Source organism: Epinephelus lanceolatus, chromosome 14 (assembly GCF_041903045.1).
Source record: "Epinephelus lanceolatus isolate andai-2023 chromosome 14, ASM4190304v1, whole genome shotgun sequence".
Classification (NCBI taxonomy): domain Eukaryota; kingdom Metazoa; phylum Chordata; class Actinopteri; order Perciformes; family Serranidae; genus Epinephelus; species Epinephelus lanceolatus.
In genome coordinates this window covers 8,402,660-8,430,392 of record NC_135747.1, presented here as the reverse complement: position 1 = coordinate 8,430,392, position 27,733 = coordinate 8,402,660, and the positions used below count along the sequence as shown (strand labels likewise).

Sequence of the window (27,733 nt, the reverse complement as noted above, 5' to 3'; positions counted from 1 at the left end):
TACTCTGCCTTTTGTACTGACATGTTTGCTCTGTGTTGAAGTATTAAGGGTTTTTTTGCCAGTGTTGTGTCAAAGTCTGTTCTCCTGTCCCTGTATTTCCAGTATCAGACAGCAATCAGCTTTTGATTTTGTGACATACCTTATCTAATTTTTTCAGGGGTACATTTGATTTTTAGATTTTAGGGGAATGCACAGACATCACCCCTTTCAGTAGATGAATATAAAAGCACCTCTCCAGTAGGGTCAGGTACCGTTAACATTTGGACTGGTACCAGTACCTGGAATTTGGTACGCTTGTGTGTGTGTCTTCGAGCGAATACAGTTGATTGCAGTAATGTTTTATTGGACATCAACCTCACATTCACGCGTGATGAAGAAAAGACTTGAAGCATAAATAAAGGCTACTCTTTTTTTCAGCTCGCTATTGCTCCGTGACTGACGAAACATTGACGTAATTCCACCATACCCTTAAATGAGTTGTGTTTAGTGCCAAACCCTACTCTCAGTGACAAACTTTCTACAGATACGACTCAGACATTTAAGGGGACATAAACATAAAAACACATTTTTTAACAGATGATGACTGTAACTATGCCCTCACTGATGGTGTGTGTCGAGTAAATAGGTGCTTTGGGGAAGGTTACCTTGCCTCCTCTCAGTGACATTTTGTGGACACACCTCTAAAGTGAAGCTGTTACTGGAGTGTTTTGCTCAGGCTGGAGCTGCTGCAGTCCACATCATGTTCAGTCCTTGCTGCCACAACAGATCTACACTGACACTCATCTCCCCATGGAAATTATGCAAAACACTTAAAGAGCACTGTAAAACAGTCCTGGAAACCATTAAAGGAAAGCTGTGAAACAGGCTGTATTATCTTAAAGGTAGGATCTGGAGGATTTTCAAATAAAACAAAATATAGACATATACAAATGAAATCCTGCTTAATCATCACCCATGGGCTTCTACTCATGTGTGGTGGTGACTCTGTTTGCAGAGTTCCTGCCCTTTAACTGTATTTTGATGTTTTTGTGAGCTCGGACCGCTTCTGGGCGGAGATTTCCCCAGCCAATGAGAGAGCGCAGGTGCCGTGCCCAAGCGTGTCCGAGCGTGCACCAGCACGAGCCTTGCCTGAACCTCTTCTGTGAAGCCTTCTTCCGTACCTCCGGGCTCCGTACACCCGGGGGAGTTGAGCCTGATAGGAGGGGCCAAATTTGAATGTGTGTTTACAAACAGCAACTGTAAAATCCTCCAGACCCTACCTTTAATACAGAGCTCTCTAGCCACCATGCAAACTGTATTTTGTTAACAGTCTCAGTGTGGACCTGTTTTATTTTAAATATTGTGCAGCTATATCACAGAGGAAGATATAAATCAGTTTGGTACTTGATATTTACTTAAATTAACATTAAATAACTTTAAATAAGGCTCCTTTTATGAATTTTCCCCATTTTTGTGCCAGTCTGGTTTTAGATCCATCATCTCCAGCTTTAAAACATAATGTTACCCATCAGGGAGCACTACCAACAGTAAATATTCAGTAATATTTTCCTGCATAATGAAGGCTCACATGCTCCACAAAGGGACACACACTCCTCTGAGACTAATGCTTCAGAGCTCAGCAATAAGGATTGCCCGATTGCCCGGGGCAAGTAAAACTCACGGTCGGGCATGTAAACTAACAACTCACTTGCCCGATCGGGCAAGTTGCTAAAAATAGTAAAAGTTAATAACTAATTGATAAAATAAATGTATTTTAAAACATGCTCTTCTGCTCTGATGCAGCAGTCTCTCTGCCTGAAGTCACAGGCACAGCTGTGTAACAATGTCCTGCCCACAGCCCCCATTGATATTATTTTGCGCGACGGACGCTTCATATAATAACATAACAATATACTATTTATGGTGTTATGCCATCGTGTCATTTCTGTCTCTACATGGTCACGCGTTAACAATTCTCCTCTGCTCTCTGTATCGTGCATGGCGGAGTTCCGCCACACACACAGGTGATCACGCTAGAGTGGCTCGGGCCGCATTTTCCTGACCAAACCTGACCCCGAGCGAGGCGCAGTTTGTCAGCTGACAAAGTTATTGAAATGGACAGTGTGTAAATAACCAACAGACTGCTGTTACGCACAGACAAACACGCTGCTCGCACAGCAGCTCAGCACGGCACTCATGCTGAGCTTGTGTTGCGTTCAGGCGTTGTCACGTAAATAACAACTTCCGACACTTAAATAGGTCATAGCACAAAACAGCAGCATGTCAAGTGACTTTTTCCTTTATTATATTCAATAAAATTGTATGTTCCTAAATCTTGAGACGCCTCATATGTAAGCTAGACAGACATTTCACCTGCTCATTACTGTGCACACATGTACTGTATGTACAGTACAGGCCAAAAGTTTGGACACACCTTCTCATTCAATGCGTTTTCTTTATTTTCATGACTATTTACATTGTAGATTCTCACTGAAGGCATCAAAACTGAATGAACACATGTGGAGTTATGTACTTAACAAAAAAAGGTGAAATAACTGAAAACATGTTTTATATTCTAGTTTCTTCAAAATAGCCACCCTTTGCTCTGATTACTGCTTTGCACACTCTTGGCATTCTCTCCATGAGCTTCAAGAGGTAGTCACCTGAAATGGTTTCCACTTCACAGGTGTGCCCTTATCAGGGTTAATTAGTGGAATTTCTTGCTTTATCAATGGGGTTGGGACCATCAGTTGTGTTGTGCAGAAGTCAGGTTAATACACAGCCGACAGCCCTATTGGACAACTGTTAAAATTCATATTATGGCAAGAACCAATCAGCTAACTAAAGAAAAACGAGTGGCCATCATTACTTTAAGAAATGAAGGTCAGTCAGTCCGGAAAATTGCAAAAACTTTAAATGTGTCCCCAAGTGGAGTCGCAAAAACCATCAAGCGCTACAACGAAACTGGCACACATGAGGACCGACCCAGGAAAGGAAGACCAAGAGTCACCTCTGCTTCTGAGGATAAGTTCATCCGAGTCACCAGCCTCAGAAATGGCAAGTTAACAGCAGCTCAGATCAGAGACCAGATGAATGCCACACAGAGTTCTAGCAGCAGACCCATCTCTAGAACAACTGTTAAGAGGAGACTGCGCCAATCAGGCCTTCATGGTCAAATAGCTGCTAGGAAACCACTGCTAAGGAGAGGCAACAAGCAGAAGAGATTTGTTTGGGCCAAGAAACACAAGGAATGGACATTAGACCAGTGGAAATCTGTGCTTTGGTCTGATGAGTCCAAATTTGAGATCTTTGGTTCCAACCGCCGTGTCTTTGTGAGACGCAGAAAAGGTGAACGGATGGATTCCACATGCCTGGTTCCCACTGTGAAGCATGGAGGAGGAGGTGTGATGGTGTGGGGGTGTTTTGCTGGTGACACTGTTGGGGATTTATTCAAAATTGAAGGCACACTGAACCAGCATGGCTACCACAGCATCCTGCAGCGACATGCCATCCCATCCGGTTTGCGTTTAGTTGGACCATCATTTATTTTTCAACAGGACAATGACCCCAAACACACCTCCAGGCTGCGTAAGGGCTATTTGACCAAGAAGGAGAGTGATGGAGTGCTGCGGCAGATGACCTGGCCTCCACAGTCACCGGACCTGAACCCAATCCAGATGGTTTGGGGTGAGCTGGACCGCAGAGTGAAGGCAAAGGGGCCAACAAGTGCTAAACACCTCTGGGAACTCCTTCAAGACTGTTTGGAAAACCATTTCAGGTGACTACCTCTTGAAGCTCATGGAGAGAATGCCAAGAGTGTGCAAAGCAGTAATCAGAGCAAAGGGTGGCTATTTTGAAGAAACTAGAATATAAAACATGTTTTCAGTTATTTCACCTTTTTTTGTTAAGTACATAACTCCACATGTGTTCATTCATAGTTTTGATGCCTTCAGTGAGAATCTACAATGTAAATAGTCATGAAAATAAAGAAAACGCATTGAATGAGAAGGTGTGTCCAAACTTTTGGCTTGTACTGTACATAGTCCTAAAGAGCCCTTCTGGTGCCAGTAGATACATAGAAACATCCCAGCAGGCTGTGCTTTGCAAGCATACAAAAAAGTTTCACGCATGTGAAAATTATTTTTCATGTGTGTGCTTCGCCTCCGCTGCTACAACTCCATCCTAGGGGAAACACTGCTGTGTGCGTTTTGTGCAACAGGTGGATGTGGTAGTCTACTGGTAGAGTAGAGAGAGAGCTAAGTAGCGTTGAAGTACAGTAGAGCAGGGCAGAGAGATGGAAGCAAAATATATTAAACCCGGTGTTAATACAGCAGAACTGGAGAGAGGGGTGAAAAATAAATAAAGGTGGGCATGGCTCAAGTAGGGTGCAAAATTATAGACGGAGAACGATTGACAAATTTTTTCACTTTAAGTCCTGACACTGTCATTTTTGTGTAGGAATTAAGCTACAATACATGACATATGTTGTTTTAATTAATAAATACAGTGTGAATAAAGATTACATAACATAAAAATAACTGCAGTCTTTGTTATTTGATAGCTACTTAAATTAAACAATTTTTATAGGGCAAGTAAAAACTGACTTCGGGCAAGTAGATCTCTGACCAACTTGCCCGACCAGGCAAGTGAAAAAAAACCTTAGCGTGGAACCCTGTGCTTACACTTGGATTGCGTATTTTCAGTGTGTGTCACTTGAATCCCTCACTTATGTGATAAGACTTTGTCAACAGCCACTGATAAGCTTTGTGTTAACATTGACAAGGCAAGTGGAAATAGGCTTTATTGTGGCTCGTGCTAAAGTGCATAAGCCTGTTTGAATATCAACCGTGCCTTCAGTGCAGTGGCACTTTATTTACTTACATTTACATAACAACAGATGTGTATGTTTTTCTTGTGTCTGCTTAGTTGCTTATTACATATATTTTACTCCAAATTTGACCCCCATGCCATAGAGAAGAAAAAACAAAGATTTTTTAAAATTTTATTTATTAATGTTTTTATCACTTTACATTACTAGAAGTACTGTGTCTTATACATTTGTTTGTGTCTATCTACCACTTTTTAACCTAGGAGAAGAAATGCAGGCATTCTGCCCAGTTTGGAGGACTTGCTCTTCTACACAGTCGCAGAAGGTCAAGAGACGATTCCTGCTCATAAATTTCTTACAGTAAGTCCTACAAACTCAGCTCAGTTTGATGTTTGATGCTAATGTCACAGCATTGATTAGTGCATTAACATCATGCTGTCTCCTCACTTTTTATTGTTTTCTTTTACATGGTTTCTATTCTGAGGTGTTTCTGAATACTCTTAATTTTAGGCACTTAAAGCCACTGGGCTTCGCAGTGGAGATCCAAGACTAAAGGAATGCATGGACACCCTCAAAGAGACTCTGAAGAACACAGCTGATGGAGTCACACTAGACAGGCACCTATTCAAGAAGTAAGGCATGTCGTATCTTGTCTGGGTGCTTTATCTCCATCATGTACACCAACCATAGTGGCAATTTGTATCATGTTTCCCATGAAATCTTCTATTCTTCAGCTTAAAAAAGCATTTTATACATTTGATAACCATATTTCTTTAATGAGCAAATTCAAACACGCTTGATTGTTTAAATTTGCAGATTGCATAAATGCAAAAATGTATTCATCAAAAAGCATTTAGGAAGCAATTCTCTTTTGTGTGACTTGTGCACCTCTATTGCAATACATTTAATGCATGAGATCCTTCTCTTCTTAAAGGGACAGTTCACCACAAATTCAAAAATAATTATTTTTCGTCTTACCTGTGGTGCTGTTTATCAGTCTAGATTGTTTTGGTTTGCTGAGTGTTGGCGATATCGGCCATAGTGATATCCGTCTTCTCTCCAATGTAATGGAACTAGATGGCACTCGGCTTGTGGTGCTCAAAGTGCCAAAAAATAAATAAATAAAAATAAAAATTAAAAAATCAGCAGCAATGTCTCTTTCCAGAAATCATGACCAGGTTACTCACGATAATTCACAGATGTTGTGAGCATGTATCAGCACTATCAGGCTTGTGCTCAAGGCAGAGTGAGATGTAAACATAACTATAATGTTAGAAAGCTTAGATATGCTAGGTTAGCTAGCAGTGGATGACCTATGACCATTGTTTGCTACAGTCTGTGGTTTGATCATCGATATAGTGATCGCTCATCACTATATGGACTCATGTTGGATCACACTGTATGGATAAGAAGCAGCTGATCAATATGTTTATGATGAAGCTTCTTCATCAGCCACTTTTATTAACATTCATAGAAGTTTGTCACACTTCAGGTTTGCAAACTTGGTTGGCAAACTTTTCCTCCAGTTGCATGCAGTCACAGTGTTTTAGCATGCTATTTGTGGTTTATTCGTCAGGTGTGTCCAGAGCAACATTGTCCTGCTCACTCAGGCCTTCCGCAAGAAGTTCGTCATCCCAGACTTCCAGTCCTTCACCTCCCATATTGATGAGCTGTATGAGAGTGCCAAAGATCTCTCTGGAGGACAGGTGTGCCCTTGGATCCATGACTCTTTTTTGTTTCTTCCAGTGCATCATCATAATGATTTAGCCCATACAGATTCATTACCAACAGTCTGGTTTCAGTCTGCAGTCAGCTGGTATCAAAAGTGTACATCAGTCCTTGATTACACTTCCAGAATGGAACCAGCAGCACTCTGATCTGATCTGATTGAAAACCACTGTATCAGCACATCTTACACTTGAAGGAAAAATCCACCCCAGAACATGTTACAAGGATGATACAGTAGTGGTGTTTCCAGTGGTGGTTGGCAAGCTGCTATATTCACACTTTGGTGCAGGATTCTGTCTTGTGTCAAGTCATTTTAGCTTCTGGCTACAAAAATGTTAAGACCTAAAAAAAGCAGTGCAGCACAGTTATGAAAATGAGAAATCATGGTGATGATTCTCAGATCACAAGAACCTCCCACAGTGAAACTCAGCTCTCAGCTGAAAAGCATCTGGTGACTCTATGTGAAAAGGAGGCAGCACATGGTCCTCCTGAAGCCAATAGAGGAATTTGTATCCACAGAGGAGGAGAGCCTTTTCACGGCAGACATTTTGACTCTTCAAAGCAGGAAAAGCACAGGTGGACTTAATAACATTACTTCCCATGGCTGCTTCCCATTAGATGAGCCAGTACCAGGGCATGCTCACTCAGTGACATGGCTTACTCTCACAATAATTGTATGGAACCATTGTTAATGTTATTAAATATGTGTGTGCTTTTCCTGCTTTAACAAATGTCTGCTGTGAAAAGGTTTTGTTAGCACATAACTAAACTGAGCCTACATCCACACGAAGCTGGCTAATTTAGAAAACTGTGAAAATGTCAGCTGTTGACACTAGTGTTTTCAGTTTATTTTCTTTAAAGGGATAGTTCGACATTTTGGCAAATTCGCCTATTGCCGTAATCCCTATAGTCATATGAGTAGGTACATTACCTTTAATTGTCAGTGCCTGCTGTTCTGAGATTGGTGGAGCAGAGCTGCCTGCTGAAATGGAGGTGAACGGTACAGGTCCCTCTCTCCCTCAAAACTAATCAAATACACCATCAAATGACTCCAAAACGCTCTAGTGGACAACTTGTAGCTTACACATTCACCACGCTATGAAATAATAATGTAATATTACGAGACATAGTTGTTTTGAAGCCAAATGCAGAGCCGGAACTACATTCCAGACATACAGTACTTGGTGGGTGGAGTGATTTCAAACAGCATATGTTTAGTGCTGTTACTCCCGTCATCAAAACAACAAGTTTGTTGAGAAGAAGCCAGAATATACAGAGGAAGAGTTACAGGTTTTGGAAGAAGAGAGAGCAAGAAGAGAGGCTGAGGCTGCCAAGCAACCAGGGGCTGAGGGGAGACCCAGAGCCGGTGGTGTAAATGTGGGGCTTACTGGCCACTTTATTAGGTACACCTGTGCAATATAAATATAGAGTATGCCTCAAAATAATCACCGGAACACAGGGAGAACATGCTAACTCCACACTCATAAATCACCACAACTCCTGAAGGAACAACAACATAAAATGTTCCCTAGCAGTCTGTTCATTCCCAACAATGAGAAGTAATGCCAGTCACTTCACTATATGCTCTGGGCATGCACTTATCCATAACATAACCACAACAACATTTGCATTTTAGCTGAGCAAAATACACAACGATTACTTACCACGTCTGCTCGTTTAGTGATCCCAACAGATGGTACGACAGTATCTTTCAAGAAAAGCATTTGAACCATTCCTGAGCTTCTGTGCTCCATCCTTTCAGTGTAGTCCTCCGGTAAAAAATGGCAGGAGCACACAAACATTTTCCGGACCATTTCCACAGTCGCGTGGGGGTCGATGTCCAGCACAAATAGCCATTGTTTCATCCTGTCCGTATTACTGGTTGGAACTACGTGAAACTTCACTTTGCTCCATGTCTTCGGCTTGTTACTGCAACCTTTTACAATACATGTGTAAACCATGATTTACAAAAACACTTGTAAACTTTCCTCAAACCTTCTGGTGTGTCCAGCTGACGATACTGCAAATGGCTACAAGCAATAACAATGGCACTGTCTCACCTGCACACTGTGTCACTCCGCCCAGTGGTTTACTCAAGAAAGTATTTCTGAGTATTTGCTTCATGTGTCGTAATGTTACTTAATTATACATTATTATTTCATGGCGTGGGGAATGTGCAAGCCATGTGTTGTCCACTAGAGCGTTTTGGAGTCATTTGATGGTGTATTTGATTAGTTTTGAGGGAGAGAGGGACCTGTACCGTTCACCTCCATTTCAGCAGGGAGCTCTGTCCCACCAATCTCAGAACAGCACGCACTGACAATTAAAGGTAATGTACCTACTCGTATGACTATAGGGATTACGGCAATAGGCAAATTTGCCAAAATGTTGAACTATCCCTTTAAGATCTCCATCCACACTGAAATGACCAAACAATAAAAGTAATGGCTTATTTATCCTCAGTGTTATACATGAATATAGAGCCTTCTGTCCATATTCTGCACTAATTTTGTTTGCATTTGTACACGTTTGCTGAAAGCTTACAGATACAGACAAAATGCAGCAGTACAGCAGGAGACTGTGGGGTCAGCATAGCGCAGTTCAAGAAGTAGTTCAACAGCACAAATTGGTAATGACAAAAAGTAAAAGTGAATAATGAGAAGAATTCTTCGTCCACATGTCGTGATGTAGTTAATGGCCTCACAGACCAATGCTGCCTACAACAAGGTATACAAGATATATTATTATGACCTCCTCCACTGTCGCCTTGTTCGTTGTCAGAAACTTTTGAAACTTTTCCAGCGCCATTTATTGGCAGTGTCTATGTCAACATAAAAGAAACATGGTAGCATGTGTGCAGCCATGGTCACAACGTTTGAAATTAACATACCTATTTTCATTCATAAAGGGAGTATATATGAGCCTCAAATCTCTTCATCCTTGTCCTCTTCCAACCAGCCAGGAGCTCAACTGTACATCACATCCAAAGAGAAAATTTGTTTTACATAGTTTTTCTTATTTCAGTTGTCAAATAACTGAATGAGTGTAAAATTGTATTGTGACCATGGTTCATATATGCCACTTGTTAATCAGGTAAATTATTATTATTTATTACGAAATCTCTGTTTTCAAGCATAAAATAACAGCTTTGTGTGGAGAAAAGTCCAACATGGAAAAGACACATTTTCAAATTAAGCCCTCCCTAGTGTGGATCTTCTGAAGCAAAGAATCACACCTCTTGGTGTTGTTGAAAGGCATCCTGGAAAATTCTGGAAATGACCTGCTGTAACAGTCTTCCTAGAAGGAGTTAAAAGGCTCAAAGTAAACAAACCACTTTGTCCTAAAGTAACTCCTTCTGATAAGAGTATCTGAGGGTGGATTTTTCCTCTCCGGTCAACAGATGAGGACTTCACCTGCCAGTTGTTACTGTGTGTTTCCAGTGGTGTTAGCTTTCCATTGAATCCTGAGCCTCAGCAGACGTCAGCATTGTAAGATGAACCGCTGCTGTGCCGACACTCTTTCAGCTGCCTCACCTTTCTTTCAGGTCGCAGACTACATTCCTCAGCTTGCCAAATTCAGCCCCGACATGTGGGCTGTCTCCCTGTGCACAGTGGACGGACAGAGGTGAGACAGAGTCTTGAGCAGGGCCAAGTATTAAAGGCACATTGTGATGTTTTTAATTCTTAGCACACTTTAATGTTCGTATGCAGTCTTTCAGTTCACATTATAATGGCAGCTTTGCGCTGTGTACATTCCTTTGTGAAATCACCTGAGTCCAGATTCCTGTCAGGTAAATAATTACCAAGTGGCATCCAGTGGTTTCAGTGAGGAATGCTAACAAACCAGGTCTGATTTATTTAACTGCAGTTTGAGAAACCATTCATCAGGTTTATTAATCAAATATTCAGTTTGTAACTGATAATTGAAATTCCCTGGAGTCTGTTTAATCTGGAGGGCTATTTAATTATTATTGATCCATAGATTGTGCTTTACCACAAATCCTCGGGTGGACAGAATAAAAGGAACATGTAGTCTAATTAACACTGTTTATAACGCTTACAATGCTCAAAGAAGTGTTGTATTTGCCAGTAAAGACAGAACTAGTACAATGAGACATTTTAAGGTGTTGTATAATGGTGCCAGCAGCTTGTTCTCTGATAGGCAGTTGTAAAATTCCATAAGTGTGTATATTTGTTATGTTTGTGTAACAGAGGAAGCCATAAAGATAACATGGTGCTGGACTGTGTTATCATGCTCTGTTGTTGAAGTTTATGGTTTCCCCTGAACTCACATTATTCCATGAAATGGCATCTTCTTAATAAGTATACTTTTTCCTATCTCTTTCATGTTTTAGTCTGTTCATGTTTCTCATTCTGAACGTTTGTTTCTAATCACTGGTGGTGCAGCTGTTTTGCGTGCATAGATAACTATTTATCTTTTGTCTTTTGTAGACACACAGTAGGAGACACCAAGGTCCCCTTCTGTCTGCAGTCCTGTGTCAAGCCTCTGAAGTATGCTGTGGCTGTTCATGACCACAGCACAGAGTATGTGCACAGTTTCATTGGGAAGGAGCCCAGTGGCCTGCGCTTTAATAAACTCTTCCTGAATGACGATGGTGAGCCTTTAGACTTTTCTTTTTCTCCTTTCTTCCATTAAAGGGGGATTCTTCTGTCTCTGGCACACTATTATTCCTCCTTGAAATATTGCAGTGGAGACCTGATGCTAGTTTGATAATGAAGAGTGTCCTGCTGAGGGCTTTAACTGTGTTTAGGAAGTTAATGTTTCCTATTTCAACAGCTGTGTGAAACTAAACGGTTTAAGTAAAGGTTTAAGTATTTGGATAATACTGTTTATGGGATAAATGATATTTATTGTGAGATTGTTAAATTTTATAGGCAGAGTTGTGGTTAGTTTGTTAGAGGAAATGTCTCAATCCCCACGCTGGCGCTTAAACTGCCATCAGCCATCTTGTCGTCATCATTGCATGTGGGAATTTAGCTTCTGTTCTGCCAGGACAGCCATGTGGTTGTTGTGTTGTGTAAGGGGATCACACACCAGTGAGAACATGTAGGTGATGTAAGTGCTGCATTTGAACTCTTAAGCTCTGAGGGAGGAAGGCTTCCTCTCATCTGGCTGTTAAATTGGCTCAGTGTTACTGGAACTTAAGAGGAAGAGAGCTCACTTCACAGGGCAACTTATGGAAATGGATGTTGACCACTATCCCTTGGTGTAAAGGTCTAGTGTGTAGCATTTTGTTGCATCTGGCAGGGAGGTTGCAGATTGCCACCGTCTGAAACTTCTCCCGTGTGCCAAGTGTGTAGGAGAACTACAGTGGCTGACAAAAAAACATGAGTGGCCCTATCTAGAGCCAGTGGTTTGTTTGTACGTTCTGGGCTACTGTAGGAACAACATGGCGGACTCTGTGGAAGAGGACCTTTTCCATGTGTAGATATAAACAGCTCATTCTAAGGTGGCTTTTTGCTTTAAATTATCATTATGGAGTTAATGTTGGTTAAACAATGTAATGGCTGTGGAATAATGTCACCACTGGGGTTTAGATTGGCTCCCTACAAGCCTCACTGTCATTGTGCAGTTCTGTCTGCCACTGGGTACAATCACCTGGGAAAACGAAGGCTGGATTAACAGCACGAAGGAAGTGCATCAACCACTGTGCAACCAAAACAGGAAGAGCATAGAGCTTTTGCTTTCCATGGTTGCTATCCCCAGTTGACAAAGAGTGTAAATCAAACTTCTTTGCAGTTACTGTTACTGTCCCCAGTCTCAGAAGTGGCAGACAGTTGAACAACTGAAGTTACTATGGAAAGCAAAATGCAGTGTGTCTTGTGTTGTTGCTAGTTGTGAGGAAAATGGAAAGAGATCCGGTTTCTTCGCAACAGCAGTGCCAACAGTGATACTACTCACAGACGCTAGGGGGTGGGGGGCTTGAAAAGTTTTTCTACTCTAATTCATTGGAGTACATTGTTCCCACCAGAATTTGTAGGTCTTGTAGGTGTGTGGTACAAAGCTCGACTTAGTTCATATCATAACAGTATCTCACAGAGATACTGCCAGGACAAGTTTCCACACATACTTTGTCAGCTTGCCAAGGAATTTACCTGCCAAAATCTACAATCTTATGAACATAAATACTTCGCTGTGCCATGTATCTATTCAGAACAAAACTATTGATTAAATACATTCTGTTGCTGTTTTGTATGTAAATATATTAATGTGTAGTATCTGCGAGTCAGTGTGTGCTCTACATGTAGTTGATTCTTAATGTTTGATCTGTCTATATACAGAACTTTAATCAAACATGACTTAATGTTTACACTTTGATCCTTTACAGCATGCTAACTGAGCACTTGCTCTTTTTGCAGATAAGCCCCACAACCCCATGGTGAATGCTGGCGCTATAGTTTGTACCTCACTGATAAAGGTAAAAGTAGCAACACTTTTTTCCCTCTGTTCATGTGTGTTTTTGTGTCCAGTTTGTGTCATATCCACTGAAACCTTAGCCATACAATTCCTCATATCAGTGAGCTGCTTTATCAAGTAAATAAATGAAGGTTAACATAAGTATTGATAGCAGATAAGATATGACTGTTTTAACAGTGGCCTTATTAACCTAAATCTGTTTAAACACAATTAAACCCTCTACAAAAAGACTCACAACAATGCAGTATTTTGCTGATTAACAACCTGTTCACACGTATCAGACCACTTCTGTGTGGTATTGTTACCTGGACTTTAGACTTCCCAGTGTGTTCAAGTATTTGTGACTCTTGACTCAGCTGGAATCATTTCTAGGTCACTCCCTCAGTCCACTGTCCTGTGTCTTGTTGTGGTGATTAAGACTTGTGCTAATCCTTCCTGAAGGCACTTAGCAGTCGCAGCACACACATTGTTAACGTCCCCGCTCAAAATAACCCAGACGGAGAGCCAGTCAAATGCAGGTGCACGCACACCAGCCCCAGTCTGCACATTAAGAGAGATAGGAAGTCAGATAATACCTCACAGCTCCTCCATCTTGTCACCAGAGCATGGTGTCACAGTGTTTTTCTCTCTGGTAACTCAGTGTGAAGACAGATGGACAGAGTTCAGAAATGAATCGCTCGTCATCTGTTAAATAAAATGCAGCTCACAAGGTCACTCATAACAAAGGAGAGATTAAACCTGGCTTGAATACCAGCTTTGTCACACTGGTAGTGTTAGATTTTAAATCTTCTTACAGCTGGTAATGATCACTCTCAGGTTTGATTTTTAATGCTTTAACCCTACCAGGCTGTCTTTTAGCACTCACACAGACAGTTACCTGCACAAGAGCTGTCTATAAATACTTTTTAAAGCTGCAAGACTGTATTGCAGAGGCTTTTTAATATCTTGAAATGAGCTTCTTTTTGCTTTATTGAATTATGGATTTTTGGCACATTCTCTGTTAATTGCTATAAATTCTCACCATCCAGGACTGTGATTGGGCTGTAGCTTTTTCTGGAGATGACCTTATGTTATGCCAAGTTTTTGTCCTTAGCACTTAGACTTTGAACTGAATTTTTATGACTAATGATATGAATCATCCTTGTTGCATTCTTATTGATGTTGTAAGAAAAAAATGTGTTACCAAAGCTTGGAGTTGTGACTATCAGATTTTATTTATTGTTTTGCTTGAGAGGAAGCAATCTAGAGAGGCAATGTAAGGAAATCCTTCATAAAGTAATTCAACTGTAGATGATGCCAAAACATCCTCCATGTACGCTGAAGCATGTGGCCTGTTTGATCCTGATTTGATTTTGGACCTCCTGTACTTAAAAGTAGCTCTGTTACCAGTCTCAGGATCTGGGACCTGTGTGTTTTCACTGTCCACATGTCTTTAAAATCCCATTCCCTTTTTTTTTTTTAAATTAAGTTTGTTCACCTGTGCTTGTTGTGCTTTATCACCGTGCAACTATAACTCTATTTAATTTAGATGTTATACAATAGCTTCTGCTGACAGTAATAATTCACTTAAATTTTCATTTATCTGCAATTGCTGCCTTTTAGGATTAAAGATTTTGCTGTTGTTATACCATGACAGCAAACCAATATGCAGTCACTTGAACTGGAGTGGATGAAGGTTGATAAAAACAAGGGAAGAAAGTAGTTGAACTGTTTAAATACCAGCAACTGCCCAGATCTATAAATCATGCCTTTTGTTGTGCATTTGAAAATAAAGGTTAAAATGGCATGTTTACAAAGTTGGTTCCATAAAGTTCATTTTTAAGCAAAGTACTACGCATTCCCTTTCTGTAATGCTGCTCAGCGTCATTTATGCTTGTAGGAAAAGAGAGTAATTAATATTCCATTGAAGAACTGTTAGAATAGTATAGACATCTTTTTGTTTTCTTTCTAATAAAACTAATGAAAAATGTGCAGGACAGGAAAAAAGCGAATGCCATTATGTGTCAATAAGCAGCTCAAATCTATGTATCCACTGAGACACTGAAACCATTTTCTACTTAAGTTTTTGGGACACTCAAGAGTATAGTTTTAAGATAAGATATACTTAATTGATCCCCAGATGGGAAATGCAAGTACGATAGTGCAAATACTGTACTATAATTGACTACTGAGGTAGTTTGAGGAAACATTGGACCTTTATTCCAAACTTTTGCTACCACTATTAAAAGCTGCCTACATTTGTATAAAACACAAACATCTAGTCTGTCTTTGCAGTGTTTAGATCTGATCAGTAACCAGTGATGTTTAGATGCTAACAGCCACTTCTTGCTGTGATTTTATTCTTAACATATTGTACAAGACAAAGCAGGCTCTGTCATCGAGTAAGCTTTGTTTCCGTTGTGTCGTCACACAACTGCTCAGTTATAAATGGGCTGATGTCACAAAACACTTCCAGGCATTACATTTGTAAAGCCAGTTAGAGTTTTGTGACCTCACAGTTGTCAAACAGAAGTAAAAAGACAGCAAAGTAAGAATAAAATGCATTACATTGTATTCTAAAATACACTTAAGTGATCAAGACAGCGGAGATTAAAAGAATAGTTCAATGTTTTGGGAAATACACTTTGCTTAGAAAGAAGACAGCAAGATGAGAAGATTGATATCAGTGTCATGCTACTGCTTTTAAGTTGTACTGATCAATATTCTTATGTCAGCAAGTACCTAATCACTGCCAGTAATGTTAAAGGATCGGGTGTTAGTGATAAACCCTTGTAGAATTATCCCGTCTCTGCAATTTTCCTCAGCTGGACATAGCAGTTTACCTTTTTGTAGCACATTGCTTTGATTTTATGGCCCAGAGCTTTACTGTTTACTGTTTTCCGCTCTTGTCAACATCACTTTTAGCTGCAGCAGGAAGAGTTTTGTTGTTGTTGTTGCATTCTAAGCACCAAACAGCAGACAGATTAAGTTAGCGACTAGCTAGTGAATGTCATGGGGCATTTAGCAGCTGAAGAGCCCGATATTTCGCTGAGGAGCTGATGGAGAGCGAAACAGAGCAAAAATAAGGGTGAATATGAAGCTAATATTTCTCATGTGGCCAGAATCAAATCTCCAAATAAATGCTAATGTTGCTACATAGGCCACTGTTTACATGCTGCTTACTCATTGGACACAGAAGTTTTATAATGTGTCAGTTTTGTGTCTATAGCTCGTTTCACTGGAACCAAGTGGCTAAAAAATAATTAATGCTGCCTTAAGAACAGAGCCAGAGTCCAGACATGTTTAGCTGGCTAAAAAAATGGAAGCGGGGGGAAAGCATAGATGTATAAAAATAACTAAACCTGTCAACAGTTTTACAGACACCTTTTCACAGTGGTGGTCTACGGGGAAAATGCTTTTTTGGCCACAGGGGATTTTTTTTTTGGTGCAATACCACAAGTGGCCACAGGGGAAGAATTGAAAGCAAGGCTGAGCTGCATTTCTGGGGGCTCGGGGCCCTGAGGGCCTGGGGGAAAGGACTAACCAGGAATGTATTAATGCCAAATTTGAGGTATTAGGGGTTGCTGCTGTTTTTTATGTTGTCGTTCTTAGCAGTGAGCAGAGGTTACAGACATAATGGCACCAAACCTGACTCCCTCACCCTGATGACAAGACTACGAGAGGCAGCCCACAATCACTGTGCCAAGCCTTTGTTCATCAAGAAAAAGTTAAAACATGCTCCTCCTTCTAGAGAATTTAAAGAAATGCATTTTAATGCATTAATCAGTGGTGTGTTTTTGAATGTAGGATGGAGTCCAAGCTAGCCGTTTCCCCCTGCTTCAGTCTTTATGCTAAGCTAGCTAAACACGTCTGTCATGAGATAAATGTTGATCTTCTCATCTCACCCTTGGAAGTAAAGCACAAAAAAATGTTGAACTGATTCTTAAACATTGCTGGCAGTGATATGAGCAGGCTAAGAAGAAGCAGAAGAACATCCACTACTTTTAAATTGTCTATTTCAGGAAATATACTCGCTCTATTCTTTTAAATACCACGTAGTCCTGTGAGGTACCCCTACATACTCAGAAGCCTTACAGTAGCTGTACTTATGTGCTTGCAGTTGTCAAGTCAAATAAGTTCCCACCAGTTTCCTATTGATTTTTGATGCAGAGTGTATAAAACTATAGTGTGTGAATGGTTATATGTGCAGGTTACTCTTCCATCACACAGCAAACCTGTTAACCTGTTACTAAACTGCACAAATCTCATCGCAGAACTGATTCAAAGACAACCCCTCACATTTGCTGAGATGATCATTTGTGTCTGTGTCCATCGGCTCACCACGGTCATTAGTGTCTCAATGTGTTGTTTTTCTTTTTCTATACTGAACCACAAATGTCAAGCCTTTGGTCAGGTTGCCCAGTTAGCTTTTACCCTGGTGGGAAAACTATGGGATGGTTGCCGCAGCAGAATGCCCCAAACTGTTGTTACATGGTGCTTGAAGGCTACATGTTGTTGCTGTTTTTGTATGTTGTTGCATATTTTCCAGACTTAGGAACTGTGGGAAATAATGACTGCTGCTGCAGGTCAAATGACGTTGGTAATTTTTTCTTCCTTTTCCATATCTATCTCCTCGCACTCTCCCAATCCCCTGATCCCCCCTCCCCTCTTCTCTCTTTCTTCTCCAATCAGCTCAGTAGAATCCCCATTTAGAGACTCTTTAACACCTCCATCAATGTCACTTACTTTTTCTTCTGCACAGTAAAGTGTAGAATTTAAAACGTACTGTCAGTCACACATAAAGCATTCGCCTTTTTAAATGTAAAGTTAAAATCCTTTTCACCCCATCCAAGTCATAAACAGTTCAGTATTTTTTACATTTGTAATTAATGCTATAGCACTTTAAATGTGCATGCGTGTCCATTTTTCTTTTGCTGTGTTTTCTTTGGTGGAATAGGCAGCATCAATGAGCTCGATAAATGTACACTGAGCTACAAGCAGTGAATTTTATTCTGAGAGGAACACCACTCCTCCCTTCTTTTCCTTCCCTGCCCTCTGTTTTGGCTGACAGTCTCATTGCACATGACACATGTTGACCTACAGTAGACATACATCCTCACATACACACACACACCTGCATTATGGTAACCCATAATACCAACTTGCCTGTATACACCCACATGTACTTAATGTACAAACACATACACAGTCACGGCTGCTTCAGATTTAGAAAAATTGTGTCTTCTACTCTTTAGACTTGAAATAATATTGAATTCCTCATCAGGAATCAGTGAGCCAGCATAGTAAGATGTAATGGTGAGACATGTTTTTATTTAACTGGCTAAGCTCTGGTTATGCACATGTCTACTAAATCTCCCTTTTTAACTCAAAAAGACTTCCCCCTTTGTAACCTATTTGCAAACCAATCTTATTAATATCTTGTATGTACTTGTATAATTCTTGCCAAAGCTCATGTGATTTTTACATTTTGTTTGTAATAAATTCTGTTCACATCTTTTCTTATTCCGTAGAGATAATTTGTCAGCATTATCATTGTAGTATAATCTTTTATGATGCTGTGCTTGTCCTCTGCAACATCCCTTGATGAATGTATTGTACTAACTGCTTATTCTTTTGTTCTCTCCACAGCAAGGTGCAAGCAATGCAGAAAGATTTGATTATGTAAGTATGAGAAGTCAAAAGTATTCAGCTAACTTTCATGTACTTTGTGAAGAGTAGCCTTGTGAGGGGATATACGTCTAGATAATTAGAAACTTTATCTTTATTATTGTTTATTTGATTGATCTCTTTAGAGAGTCCAATAAAAGTCATTAGTTAAAACTAGTGATGAACTTACAATTATTTCTGAAATCTGCAGCTCCACTTGGCTTTACAGAGCTTTATAGTGAGTTTTAGCTCATTGTTTAGCTGTCCTGCCCGCAACTTTACTGTTTTAGTCCACTCTCACTGCTCACACAAAGTGAGTTTCCATCCACCACTTTTCATGCACATTGTAAATTTGCGCATAAAGAAAGCCTGAGTGAAAACGCCAAAAAATCCAGAAAGTCTCAAAATCTCACAAGTTTGGTAGAGGTAAATAAGTTGGTGTGTCAATATAAAGTAAATGTAAAAGTAAAAGCCCCAAACAGCAGACAGACACAGTTAGAGACTAACTGGTGAACATAATGGAGCATTAGCAGCTTAAGAGGCAGATATTTCCCTCTGGAGCTTGAAGAGACCAAAAACAGAGCTAAAAGAGAGTGATTGTCTTATATTCATCAGGTGGACTCAAACATGACTCTGAATGCTAATGTTCCTCTGTAACGACTGGATATGTGAACAAGCAACTGTTTGTTAACAGGCTCACCATATCAACTTAAAAGATGATGAGATGTTGGTGTTGTGTTCACAATGTATTTCTGCTACCAACAAGTTGCCAACATGTCAGTGAATGCTGGTTTAAAGATTATGCTCAAGGAAGATCCCTGAATACAATACAAGTATTAAATCTTTGCACCCTGATGTCACAGTTTAATTGATGTTTGTTGGTACATGTGATGTATCATTTCCTGTTAGTATAAAACCACTAACCGCAAAATCAGGATACTGTGATACTGTGTGTATTGTACATTCTGTTTACAATTGTTATGTTGTATGGAATTGGGACACAGCTATTTTTATGATGGGAAGGCCATCAACCAATGGTAGAATTTAACCTCATGGCATGAACCCCTGTTGATCAGTTTGTCATTCTGCTTTCCCTCCAGGTCATGAACTTTCTGAAAAATATGGCGGGAAACGAGTACGTGGGTTTTAGCAATGCCACGTGAGTCCCTCTAAATCATGAGTTTACATTATCAAGGTTCTTGTCTTTCACTCGCCAGGGGACCACATATAGCACACTCAGCTGCTACACTCTTTGGATTCAAACTTAGAAGCATGTTGAACCTCTAACCATTTCACAATCAGTCACATCACAGCAGGTGTCTTTAATCAGCTCTTAGATAATGTGCTCTAAACCCAATTGGGTCAGTGATGGTTTAAAAGCCTAAATCTAGAAGCTGAATCTGTGGCTTGTACAGCAAGAAAACAAATTGCCACATGTATCATCAGCATCATGAACAATAATGACTGGCAAACCAATTCTCACACGCTCGTGGTTGAATCCAGTCCAAAGTGTTGTATTTTTACTGCCAACACTTGTAAACTGTCCAAATGTGAAACTAAAGGCTATGCACACCCACATGGGTGTTTATGGGTGGCTGATTAGACTTCACCTAGTTTGATGTGGGGCAGAGCTGTACTATGAATTACAAAATGTCACCAAACTCCATGTACCTATTGGAATATAATAAAGGTGTTAGTTGACCCACCCTCACACATGCAACAAAGTCAGGAGAGACAGGGAGATATAGGTGAGTATATTTACATTCACACTAATATTCCACTATTATTCCGAACATAACAACATTCCAAATTTGATATGGGTCATTTTAACAGCATGTTCTGTTTGGATATTAGATCGGATATCACGCCTGTCTCACGCCTTTTTTCCAAATGTAGCATTTTATGATTAAGACATGCCGGATATGCCTGTAATGTATGGGTTTTAGGAACTTTTTGACATGTATACAGTGAATTCAGAAAAGGCATCTCAGCTAGAGTTTTACAGCAGTGTGCAGCACACAGCCTCTTATCTGTTTACAGTTGTCTCTGTGCATTGTCAGGGATGCCAACCATCTAGGCAACAGTTTGCAAGGCTGTGGTAAAGAGGCTTGCCCAAAAGAAAAGCTCGCATTTCTGACATGATAAATGTCACGTTAATCGGAGTATGCAGGGCTGCATGGAAACAGGAATATTACTGTAGTAAAATATTCATTTTCATTGGCCATGTGAACAGCCTAGTAAGACTATCGTCTTTTTCACCATAAGGGCAAAAATTAAATATTTTGTGCTGGTAAACATAGTCAATCAAAGACTGTACACACCCACACATTCCTGAGAAAAAGTTTTAACAGGAAAATTCAGTGTGTGTGTGTGTGTGTGTGTGTGTGTGTGTGTGTATACACCCTAACAGAAAGCAGTTTAACTTGTTTAACATGATGCCATATTTGATGTTTACTTGTTTCTAGATAAGAAGCTAAAATGTGAGTGACAATGAAGCCTTAAATGCTCAGGAGCTTTACCTCAGTTTAACTGAAATTAAGAAGAAAAGAATTAAACTTTTGACCTTATTACTCATATAGATGGAGTTAGTTTAGGGAATTAATTGGGATGGACTTATGGATCACGTTTGGATTCTTGACATCTGTGTCAAGGTCACATGCATGTGCGTGATTTATGATGACACCACACACTAACAATGTGTCAGGAAAAAGACCAAGTGCTGGGGCTTGTGTTGCAGTAGCATCACATGATTGCATGAGAGCTCTGGTTGTACTATACACATGAGGGGAGGGCGGGTGGAATTCCAACACACAAGTGCAAACATACCCACACACACACACACACACACAGTGCAACTATTTCCTTCCTCTATGTAATGGGAGTGCTCTGCTCTTTCTGTGACAGATTCCAGTCAGAGCGTGAGTCAGGAGACAGGAACTTTGCCATTGGCTACTACCTGAAAGAAAAAAAGGTTTGACCTTGGATGAGTCATAACTTTCTGCTGCTGTGGTTTTCTGTTGTTTCTCTATAGATTTTTCTCTGTCCTGCAAAGCTGAAAAGTAGTAACTGTAAGGATCAAACAGAATGAAAGAGGAAGAGGTGGAGTAATTTACTGCCAGAGGCCCAATAGAAAAAAAAATGCCTTTTTGTATTCCTCAGTTGATCATACTTGTCCTTTTAGTCAGCACCTGCCCATTTGGAATAATCTGACCTCTAATAAACAGTTATTAGACCTACTTTCACCAAAGCAGAAGTGTGGCTGTCTCTTTCTTAAGTGGAAGTGCAGCAACATGGAAATGTACTGTAGTTGATGAATGTTTATCTTCGTGCTCCAATTGTTTTAAACTCTGTGTTTCTCTGCAGTGTTTCCCAGAGGGAACAGACATGACATCTGTACTGGACTTCTACTTTCAAGTAAGTTTGGCTGTTTTTTTTTTCTGTATCAGTTTTACAACTTACCTTACAACACTACTGCTTCCACCCCTGAGGGTCAGAGATCCTTGATAGATCAAATTTCTGCTTCTCCCTCTGTCTTTCATCATGTTTACTTCCCTGTATGCTACAGATAGCTTCTTCACTATGTACAGATGGGGGGGGGCAATGAAAGGAAAAAAACAACATGAAATGTCTCTATTAAGGTGTTGTCCCACCATGAACCCCCAGAACAGCTACACTGCTCCTTGTCATTGATTCTCCAAGTGTCTGAAACTCTAAAGAAGGGATGAATACCACTCCTCTTATTTGTCTGTGTGTTTTTATTACTGTTTAGTCACCTCTACCATCACTGTACTGTCATTTTTACCTTCCCTATGTCACAATTGATTGATTGACCTTCACATTTTTGCTCTCCTGTTCCTTGACCGCCACGATCACATTTGCTGTGACACAAGAACGTGCTGTATGAATTGGAAGAAAAATTGTGATAGAGAAATGATACAAGTTGTCCTTTTTGTGGACCTCCAGCTGTGTTCCATTGAAGTGACCTGTGAGAGCGCCAGTGTCATGGCAGCCACCCTGGCTAACGGTGGCATCTGCCCAATCACAGGCGAACGTGTGTTAAGCCCCGAGGCAGTGAGGAACACTTTGAGTCTGATGCACTCCTGCGGCATGTACGACTTCTCAGGACAGTTTGCTTTCCATGTAAGTAAAAGGCACAGATGAGCACCTAAATAATTTTGGTTACTGTGATACCTTTGATGTATTAATCTTTGCGTATTTATACTTGTCAGCAGCATGCACTTTTGTCACCATCTTAGAGTGGCTGGTAGTTGTTCCTGACGATGAAATAAACTTGCCTGAATTAGAAACTAAAAAGTACACCATCCCAACAGTTATGTGGTCACAATCTTCATTCCAGACTATACTTGGGCCATACTGACTGCATGAGCAGGGCATGTGCATCGCGAAACCTCTTGTATTTTTTATTTTTATTTTTCCAGCACCTTTTAACAGGTTAGAGCAGTCACACTGCCCACATGAGCCGCGCTGCTTAGCCAAAGCTCGGATTATTCTAGAGAATAGGAGTCTTGCCTGTTTTTTTTCCGTGGGACTACGTGGTTTCAGCAAAAAAAAAAACACAGGGAAATTGGTCTTTTTATCAACATATTGACATTATACCACCTTTCACTATGGTTTCAATGTCTTTCTGTCATGGACATGAGAAAATATAAATGTTCTTAACTCAATCTTTCCTGTTTCCATACCAAAATAAACGCGCTCTGACAACAATTCAGTTGACAACCTCCCTTTGTTTCTTAATACAAGATATTTTAGTTTGAAATATTTGCATGACTGTGTTTTTGTAAATGCTGTGGCTTGCACGGCTCCTTAAATGGTTGAAGTACCAGTGTGTAATCATAGAAATACAGTACCCACAGCAGCAGGCGGCTCTCTAGCAGCACCACAGCAGCAACACTGTCTGTGTGAACACCACAAATATGCAAGCCACAGCAACTCAATGAGGTAGCCGTCATACATTGCTCACACAGGCAGTGTGGCCCAGGCATTAGAAACTATAACTACTAATTATTGTAAGTGTGGAATACGTTTAACTTGTGCACGTGTCACACCCTCCAGGTGATGCTCTTTGAGGTCAAGTGGAATAAAGCATCTATAACTCAATCAATCATTCATTTGTCATATGAAGTCATACAAGGTACAACTTTGGTGACGTTTGATCCTGTCAGTTGCTTCTGTTTCTTACTGCACTGGTTCCTATATTTACACAGTTGTGTAAACCATTTACTTTGGACAAAGACATTCTTTTTAGACAATCCACTGTAATCATTAGTTTGTAACGAATCCATTAAAAAGTACAATTGAACATCAGGACTTTACACATATGTTTAGCAATAGATTTTCAAATAGCTGGTCCAATGGCTGTCTTCTATATATGTGCTGGTTACTATTTGCAGTTGACTTGTAGCTTGAATGACCTCAGGACAAAATGTAATGACGACAGCAGCCAAACCAGGGCTTTCACTGAGGATTACCCCGTACCCATAACATTGTCAGTGTGTGTATGAGGCTCAGGCCACACACTGTATGTAGTGTCATTTGGTACATCTACTCTTGCCTCATTTCCACTGCATAATTCGGCTTGACTAAACTTACTATCGGTACCAGGTCCTTGTCTTTATTTTATTTTCTACTGCAGACAGTAACCCCTCAGTATAGGCCTGGCTTCTCAGCTTATGCCTAATGCGACGCCATGTGAATCTGCCATGACATCATCTTCAAGGCTACACTCGCTCACTTGAACCTTGTTCCCAGCAGTCCAGTTCAGTTTGTTCAACATCAGAGCGGTTATTTTTGTGTTTCCATTGTCAAATGATGGCACCAACAAAACCACTCCATTCCATCCTGTTTTTGTTCGCCCTCTGTCAAGGTACCTAACACACAAATCTGATACTAAAATTGGATCTGTAAAACGGGAGCTAGAAACACTGCAATTGTCAGTCTTGCTCTAGAGGGACTGAATGCACAAGCCGGCTATTTTTTTAATATCCCATCAGTAGCAACAGAGAATCTTACCACTTTGACCTATTCTTTTTTCTTCCTAAAATGTCGATATGCAACCGTGTTCCATGGACGATCAACAATGTATAACCCAGCCTACATTTAAGAGTGCTGTCTGCAGAAGAAATACAAAACAGATCTAGAGTTAAGGTACATATCCATATGAGTTATGTATCGGTAAGGATGTTTGATGGACTGTACTATCCGTAGCTTTTGCCACTGGAAAACCAAAAAAAAGTTGTGTGGAGCCGTGCTGTACCATGCAGTGAAAATGCTGCATACTGTAAGTCTTCCTCTTTGACCAACACTGAAACAATCTGAAATGCTGGAGAAAGATGTATCCATATTATAAAACTGTTACATTTTGGTACAGGCATATATGCTTGTATTAAGAGACAAAACACCTAAGCCTCAGCTTAGCATAGCTGTCATATCACATGGTCTCCCTGAGCTGAGGTGTTTGTGCTGAAAGGATGGCACATTTTAATGAGACACGTCCTGGTGGCAGAAAAATGTAGAGAGAAGAAGCAATGTGTGAAAATATTCTTCAGCTTTTCATGATTTATAAGTATTTACAGCATCAAAGTGGAAATCTCCTCTTCACTGATCATTTCTTATAGCATATTCTGTTTCAGTTAATGTGAGTTTTGGAAATGATTTATCCACATCCTTAATTTTAAAAACAAATAAAGGAAAGGAACAAACAAATGAATACTCATAGAAAGAAATATCTAAAGATTCTTCAGTGTAATAAGACAGAAGAGTGGATAGATTTCTCTAACTGATGATTTATCGTAGCTGTGTTGACTTGTTCTTTGCTGACTTTCCATTTTCAGCATCATGCTGTTGTAACTGTAGATACACACAGATGATCATCTGTTATGTAACTGTTCTCCCTGTTGTAGGTCGGCCTGCCAGCCAAGTCTGGAGTATCGGGAGGGATCCTGCTGGTTGTACCAAACGTGATGGGTATTATGTGCTGGTCACCTCCTCTAGACAAGCTGGGCAACTCAGTCAGAGGAATACAGTTCTGCACGGTATGTAATGTCTGGCGGTGGAGGAACAGATCACTGCATGCCTGCAGTGTTTACTAAGAATACATATTCATAGCCAGAGCAAGAAATAACTTCACCAGCATCTCTTAGGCCTTTGGGTGTTTTTTACAGACCAGGGCTAAAAATTTCAGCAGCATTAATGTTTTAAGAGCAGGAAATGTATTGTTTGTATCCATTCTTGACCAGAGATGAGAAATAGCTTGACATGAGGCAGGCGCTATTTAGTGCCAAAAACATTTCATTTCATTTTATTTCATTTATTTATGTTACTCAAGGCCATGATGACATGGTATTGAGCACAAACATAACATGTATTAAGTACATTTAGGCCCGTTTCCACTGAAGAAGTTCCTGGTACTATTTGAGGGGCAGGAACTACTACAGGAACGTCCTCTCGCTCGGCCCTCTCAACCGCCGTGTCTCCACTGAGAGAGCGGAGTACGAGGAAGGTTCCTGTAAAGTTACGGGCTCTGGATGTGACGTAATCGTTGCGCGACCATTTTGGCCGGGGGACTTAGGGACGCCGTTAGCCGATAGCGGTGTCTGTAATAACTCACTAAATGGCCCGTGAAGAAAATATTTTTTTCCAGTAGATGTCTTAGTTACAACATGATTGAGCTAACTGGAGTAGTTTCATGTCGTATCCGACAACGGGAGGCTTTTAACAGATGACGTCCTGATGTTAGCTTTGCTGCTGCTGTTAGCTGATGCCTTCTAGACATCGTGACTTCCCATAACTGAATAAATACCACACATATCAACACAAAACTGCTTTGCTAGCTCAATCATGTTGTAACTAAGATATCCGCTGGAAAAAATATTTTTTTCACAGGCCATTTAGTGAGTTTTTTTTAGATGGTGGCAGAAGCTATATGAACGAGCTAACCCTCATCTGCTGAGTTTTAAAAATGCCGGCTATTTTGTTGCTTTCTGTTGTCGTCACATCCCTCCTTGAGTATATCCAGTCAGCACCAAGTAATCCCCAAGCCCCAGCCAGGAGTCTTTCGGGGCCGTTCTGAGTACCTACCCCGAGGAGGGTCTTGTTTAGCCCCTGTAAAAGTTCCGGAACTCTGTCCTTCGGGGGTGGTTCCTGCGGTGGAGACACGCACCAACGGCCCCGGCCCCGTAAAATTACCCCGAAGTTCCTGCGGTGGAAACGGGCCTTTTGACTGCACCGAGTGACTAAGTCATTTGACAGTACCATGTTGTTATTGCATAACACATATACACACATATTAACATTAAACAAAATTTAATTTTAGACATGCAGTATTTAAAGGTTCAGTTACAATTTTGATTTTGGTAATATAGATTTAAGATTATTAGTGAATAGCATAGTAGATACATATTGTCTAATCAGTCAAAAATCAGCATTTTAGGTTTCTCTAAACCAAACAAACATGTAGACCTGTTTTACTGTTTTTAGTTATTGTTAATTTGAATAAATGTCCTTTGGAATATGAATTACTTGAGTAATTTTACCTAAATTTATTTTTATACTTTTTATTATATATTCATGGTGCTTTAAGGAAATAATTGTCAACAAACAGTCACAGACACAAAAATGCCCCTTAAAAGAATGGGAAATTGTGCAACAGTGTCCTTGGGGTACTAATTTAACTTGGCAGGCATACTTACAGTGACCGAACCTGTTTAATAAGTAAGTGATACCTCATTAATGATCACCAAGGGGACAGGCCCAGACACAGAGCTCAGTAAGCGCTGCACGCAAGAATCCGCCTCTCTAGGAAACAATCTCATGTGCTTTGTGAATGTATATAACACTGAAATCATTGACTTTTTAACTTCCAGTCATCAGAATGAAATGTCTTATTGAACAGTGTCAAGTAAATAGAGTTATTTACCCTTCTGTTTTTATCTATCTCTCTTTTCCTTCCAGGACCTCGTGGAGCTTTTCAACTTCCACAACTACGACAACCTGAGGCACTTTGCCAAGAAGCACGACCCTCGCAGAGAAGGAGGGGACCAGCGGGTAAGGACACACAGCATCATGTTATGAGGAAAAAAACCATCTGTAAAA

General features: G+C 40.3%; 1 protein-coding gene across 4 annotated transcripts in view; it reads left to right on the top strand.

The window, feature by feature from the left end:
* The window catches only part of glsb (glutaminase b), a 56,548-nt gene that overhangs the window by 12,325 nt on the left and 16,490 nt on the right, over positions 1-27,733 (top strand). For 3 of the 4 annotated variants that reach the window (XM_033615227.2, XM_033615243.2, XM_033615236.2), the window contains exons 2-14: positions 5,071-5,167; positions 5,318-5,439; positions 6,384-6,513; positions 10,080-10,159; positions 10,987-11,150; positions 12,916-12,974; positions 18,602-18,634; positions 19,720-19,778; positions 21,524-21,590; positions 21,983-22,033; positions 22,583-22,759; positions 25,543-25,674; positions 27,593-27,685. In XM_033615227.2, coding sequence (XP_033471118.1) covers positions 5,071-5,167; positions 5,318-5,439; positions 6,384-6,513; positions 10,080-10,159; positions 10,987-11,150; positions 12,916-12,974; positions 18,602-18,634; positions 19,720-19,778; positions 21,524-21,590; positions 21,983-22,033; positions 22,583-22,759; positions 25,543-25,674; positions 27,593-27,685 — 1,264 coding nt within the window. The other variant, XM_033615252.2, reaches the window with a different exon arrangement.